Genomic DNA, 5,874 nt, shown 5'->3' on the forward strand with positions numbered 1-5,874 from the left:
TATATGACAAAAATAATGGGTGAGAAAAGGAAAGGAGGGCTGAAGCAGAGAATCTTCAGGCTGAGGTTAAGAACCACTGCCCAGCAGCTGTGGGGGAACAGGCATTCTCACCCAGTGTGGGTATGCACAATGGAACCAACCTCTAGGGAGGGTAATTTAGCAATAACTGTCAACCTTTGATGCAGCAATCCTGCTTCTTGGAATTTATCTTATTGATAAATTACAGGTATACAAGAAGAATATATATAGATCCTGAGTAATAGTGAAAGAGGGGAAAATAATTTATTAAAAGAAAAAAGAAGAATTTATACGGTAATTGTTTGCAGCATTGTTTGTATTTGCAAAAGATTGGAAACAACCAAAATATATATCAATAGGGAGCTAGTAGAATATAGAAGAGACATGGCTGGGCACAGTGGCTTATACCTGTAATCCCAGCACTTTGGGAGGCTGAGGCAGGTAGATCATGAGGTCAGGAGATCAAGACCATCCTGACTAACAGGGTGAAACCCCATCTCTACCAAAAATACAAAAAATTAACCGGGTGTGGTGGTGGACGCCTGTAGTCCCAGCTACTCAGGAGGCTGAGGCAGGAGAATGGCATGAACCTGGGAGGCAGAGTTTGCAGTGAGCCGAGATCGCACCACTGCACTCCAGCCTGGGCAACAGAGGAAGACTCCGTCTCAAAAAAATAAATAAATAAAAGAATATAGAAGAGACATACTATGGAATAATGTACAACTGTTAAAAAGAATGAGGCAAATATTTTTTAAAAGTATGGGGTAAATATATACATATTGAAATGGAACGACCTATAAGATGTATTATTAAATGGAAAAGCAAGGAACTTGGCTGGGCGCAGTGGCTAACGCTTGTAATCCTAGCACTTTGGGAGGCTGAGGTGGGTGAATCACTTGAAGTCAGGAGTTCAACAATAGCCTGGCCATCATGGTGAAACCCTGTCTCTACTAAAAATACAAAAATTAACCGAGTGTGGTGGCGGGCACCTGTAATCCCAGCTAATTGGAAAGCTGAGACAGGAGAATCACGTGAACCTGGGAGGTAGAGGTTGCAGTGAGACGAAATCGCGCCACTGCACTCCAGCCTGGGTGACAGAGTGAGGCTCCATCTCCAAAGACAACAACAACAACAACAAAAAAACAAAACAACAACAAAACAACAACAACAACCAAAAGCAAGGGGCAGAACAATGTATAAGGTATGTTACCATTTATGTTTTTAAAATACGCACATTCATACATTCTCAGAGTATCTCTGGAAGGAAATATAATAAGTAGATAGTAGTGGTTCCATCAGGGATAGAGAACTGGAGAATTGAGAGACAGGAGTAGGAGAGAGATTTACTTTTCACTATAAATCTATGCTGTTTGAATATTTTACTGTGTGCATTCAAAATGGAAAAACAACAACAACAACAACAAAAAAAACTGGCCAGGCACGGTGGCTCACGCTTGTAATCCCAGCAGTGTGGGAGGCCAAGGCAGGCAGATCACTTGAGGTCAGGAAATCAAGACCAGCCTGGCCAACATGGTGAAATCCCGTCTGTACTAAAAATACAAAAATTAGCCAGCCATGGTGGCAGACGCCTGTAATCCTAGCTACTTAAGAGGCTGAGGCAGGAGAATCACTTGAATCTGGGAGGCAGGGGTTGCAGTGAGCCGAGATTGCACTGCTGCACTCCAGCCTGGGCGATACAGCGAGACTCCATCTCAAAAAAAAAAAAAAAGAAAAAAAGAAATTTTAAAAAACCGTCAAAAGAAGACCCATCAGAAATGGAGATCACATGAAAATCACAGCGTATCAGGGCTAGAAGGGATCTTAGAGATTATAAAACTGACTCACAAAGAGTACATAGATTTGCCCACGGTGAGGATAATTCATTTCCTTGTAGCTTTTCCTGCTACTGAGCTCCAGCTTCCTTCAAGGATGTCAACTAAAAGTTGGTGCCTGCCCCCTTCCTCTTTTCCAATCTCACCTTTGCCTGTTAGTAGAGATCCAGTCTGAAACTTGGATGTGGGAATTAGGTGACAGCTTGAGGAGGCAGAGCTGTTTCTGTGGGGAGCAGCAATGATTCTCAGGTTCTTCAGAATATGCTTGACCTTTGGCCTTCTCTCCAAATATACAAGGTTGACTTTTACTTTGCTGCCAGAGCCAAGGCACTGCAAGGTAGCTATAGTCTGATTTTGAATGAATGTTGTCCTTTTGGTTTCTGTGTGAGTTTCTGGAAGGAGAAGAGTCAGACAGAAAAATGGAGCTGGTTTTGTTTTTTGTTTGGTTGTTTTTTATGAGACAGGGCCTTGCTCTGTCACCCAACCTGGAGTGCAGTGGTGCAATCATGGCTCAATCTAGGCTCAAACTCCCTCAATCTCCAAACAATCCTCCCACCTCAGCCTCCTGAGTAGCTGAGACTGTGGGACTACAGGTGTATGCCACTATGCTCGGCTAATTTTTTAATTTTTTAAAAGACAAGGTTTTGCTGTGTTGCCCAGGCTGGTCTCGAGCTCCTGGGCCCAAGCAATCCTCCCACCTTGGCCTCCCAAAGTGCTGGGATTACAAATGTGAGCCACCACACCCGACCTTGGAGCTTTTGCTCTTGTTGCCCTGGCTGGAGTGCAATGGCACTATCTTGGAGTTTTGCTCTTGTTGCTCGGAGTTTTGTTCTTGTTGCTCAGGCTGGAGTGCAATGGCGTGATCTCAGCTGACTGCAACCTCCACCTCCCTGGTTCAAGTGATTCTCCTGCCTCAGCCTCCCAGGTAGCTGGGGTTACAGGCGTGCGCCACTACACCCAGCTAATTTTGGTATCTTTAGTAGAGATGGGGTTTCACTGTGTTGGTCAGGCTGGTCTCAAACTCCTGACCTCAAGTGATCCACCTGCCTTGGCCTCCCAAAGTGTTGGGATTACAGGCATAAGCCACCATGCCTGGCCGAAGCTGGTTTTTAATCTGAATAGTGCCAAGCTGACCCACTTCCATTCATGACTCCTGTTAAATTCCACTGCTATACTTTCTCCTCCTTTTAGTTAACTTCTTCTTTAGTATGTGTTCATAGTACTAATATACAAGTCCTGCCTTTCTTCCTTCCATGGTTCCCATGAAGGTTGGTGACAGCAGTAAATTCAGCACAGAGAAATACTCATAGATTTTCTTTAATGCAGAGAGGAGTAGGTGCTGCCTCCTTCTCTTTTTTCATCTCCATCCGTTTAAGTAATATAGGCACGCCTTAGGTAATGACAGTTAATTTAAAGATTGGTTTCCAGAAAGCCTCCTGGGAGGATACATATCCTTAAAATAGGATATTTGAGAGATGGGCTAGGAAGCAGGAGGATGAGACATCTTTTAAAGGTAAAAATTTTTTGGAATGGCAATATCATTTTCCAGAAAGGACCCATTCCCTACCTTGCATTTGCAATTCTCTGATGCTTCTCACGTCCTTTGGGAAGAGCCCAGGCAGCTGTTCCACTCGGCAACTGCTATCTCTCAGGTCTAGGGGTGAGCAGAGCGGGAGGAGGGGAACGGGGGGAGAGTTGGGGAAAATCAGAATTTACTAGTACTTTCTTTTTAGAATTCTGGGCAATGGAGGAGAAGATATGAAAGAATGCAGTTCCTGCTCATAAAACTTGCAACTTGGGAGATCAAACACTCTCTAAAAAGACTTTGCTTTTATTTACTTATTTATTGAGACGGAGTCTCGCTCTGTCGCCCAGGATGGAGTGCAGTGACGTGATTCCCTGCTCATTGCAACCTCCACCTCCTGGGTTCAAGGGATTCTTCTGCCTCGGCCTCCCGAGTAGCCGGGATTACGGGCATGTGCCACCATGCCCAGCTGATTTTTGTATTTTTAGTAGAGATGGGGTTTCGCCATTTTGGCTATGCTGGTCTCAAACTCCTGACCTCAGGTGATCTGCCTGCCTTGGCCTCCCAAAGTGCTAGGATTACAGGCGTGAGCCACCACACCCGGCCCTCAAAAAAGAACACACAGCCAAATACATACAAAGTAGTATTTGACCTAGTGTAAAGAATACTGAGTACCAATCTATTACCCTTAGGACAAAGAAAGGTGAAATAGAGTTAAGAAAACTTGCTAAGTTAATGAAAGACTAACCAACCCATTTCCTTAAACACTGCTTATTTTCTCTTCTCCCTCCTATTCTATCTGCTTTCTTGTATTAAATAAAGCTTTTGGATATTTATATTGTCTGACCTTGGTATCTCTATAGGTTTCCACAGAACCATAGGTCTTAGTTATTTATGCTTTTTGGCACATAATTCAAAGGGTTGTGACATTTTTATAATTTGTCAAATTTGTTACTGCTGCACCTCGTGCCATTTGGTCTGAATTCTGATTAGCTGATTTTATTTTTTTATTTTAATTTTTTATTTTTTTGAGACAGAGTCTCATTCTGTTACCTAGGCTGGAGTGCAGAGGTACGATCTCAGTTCACTGCAACCTTACCTCCCAGGTTCAAGTGATTCTTGTGCCTCAGCCACCCGAGTAGCTGAGATTACAGGTGCATGCCACCATGCCTGGCTAATTTTTGCACTTTTAGTAGAGATAGGATTTCGCCATGTTGACCAGGCTGGTCTTGAACTCCTGGCCTCAAGTGATCCGCCAATCTCAGCCTCCCAGAGTGCTGGGATTACAGGCATGAGCCACCGCGCCCAGCCTTGATTAGCTAATTTTAGAGATGAAATGTTTACGAAACTTTGAAAAGTCATGTTTTAAATAAGCAGTTACCAAAGAGCAGCAAATGATGCCATTCCACCCAACACCACACTTTCCCTCAGCTCTCCCCTCCCAAGAATATCACCATCTAGTTATTTACATGTACCAACTTAAAAAAGGCAACAAGTTATGAATTTAGGAATCTTGGGTGGTAACAACACTGAAACTCTAAAGAAAGCCATCCAACAGTGAAAGAACTTTTAATGTTAATTACATGAACAAGACAAAAGAATGGACCACATTCTCTTAAGACCTCTCATCATGAAACAGACAGCTATCTCTCTGGAATGAATAAGTTGCAGTCCTTAGAGGCGAGTGGATAACACAGGATTACCTCTGGATAGTATTGCTTGCTGGGTATCAGCTACATCTCTATCTGGTGGAAGAGACCCCCAAACTCTTTCTAGGCCTCTCTCTGTATTTTCCGGGAGATTAGGCTAGAGAATTACTTACCTTTCTTGTTGGCATCATAGGATGCAATGATTAGACTGAAAACCAAGATGGTATCCATGTTAGCTTGAGCACATGCTCATTGCACACAGACCACTGCTCATCTGTCACAGCCCTTGATAGCTCTGCCTCTAGTTGCTTTCACCGCACGCAGCTGGAACCAAGTTTGACCCTGAGAGACTCTGATTCCACCCTGATTATTTTGCCCCAGTTTCTGAAGACCCAGGAATAGAGCTAATTGGAGAAAGGGCTAATTCTGCTTGTTAATAATTCACTCAGAGTTCTGACTTCGCTGCCGGTGCTGACATAGAGAACTGGATTACCTAGAGGTTTCTCGAGCAGGAAGGCCATAAACGCCCATTGATATGCTTTACAAATACTTGCAGATAGACACGTAGACATTTACATGCATGCTCACTGATACAGGCACAGAGATTTATATACTTTCATGAAAATATGTGGAGATTTCTAGTAAGGAATATAATTTCTAGAACACAGCAGGAAACTAGGACTAGGAGTCAGTACAACTGAGTTCTAGTACAGGCCCTGTTATTAACTATCACCTTGAGAAAATTACTTGACTTCTTGGGATATAAATGTTCTCCTCTAGAAATTTGAGAGTCCTGAACCATATGATCTCTCCTTTTTTTTTCTTTTTCTTTCTTTTTTTTTTTTTTTTT

The 5,874-nt window shown here is 43.1% G+C and overlaps 2 protein-coding genes across 2 annotated transcripts in view; one reads left to right on the forward strand and one right to left on the reverse strand.

Moving 5' to 3' along the window:
• The window catches only part of LOC105546898 (chromosome unknown open reading frame, human C17orf78), a 23,979-nt gene extending 18,674 nt beyond the window's left edge, over positions 1-5,305 (reverse strand). Inside the window, exons 1-3 of the mRNA XM_011990221.1 lie at positions 5,198-5,305; positions 3,418-3,504; positions 1,997-2,242 (exon numbers count right to left, since the gene is read on the reverse strand). Of these exons, the coding sequence (XP_011845611.1) occupies positions 1,997-2,242; positions 3,418-3,504; positions 5,198-5,255 (391 nt within the window). The 5' untranslated portion in view covers positions 5,256-5,305. The remainder of the gene's footprint in view (positions 1-1,996; positions 2,243-3,417; positions 3,505-5,197) is intronic.
• The window catches only part of ACACA (acetyl-CoA carboxylase alpha), a 355,889-nt gene that overhangs the window by 38,753 nt on the left and 311,262 nt on the right, over positions 1-5,874 (forward strand). The window lies entirely within an intron of this gene.

This window comes from Mandrillus leucophaeus, unplaced genomic scaffold, assembly GCF_000951045.1.
Source record: "Mandrillus leucophaeus isolate KB7577 unplaced genomic scaffold, Mleu.le_1.0 Scaffold374, whole genome shotgun sequence".
Lineage (NCBI taxonomy): Eukaryota > Metazoa > Chordata > Mammalia > Primates > Cercopithecidae > Mandrillus > Mandrillus leucophaeus.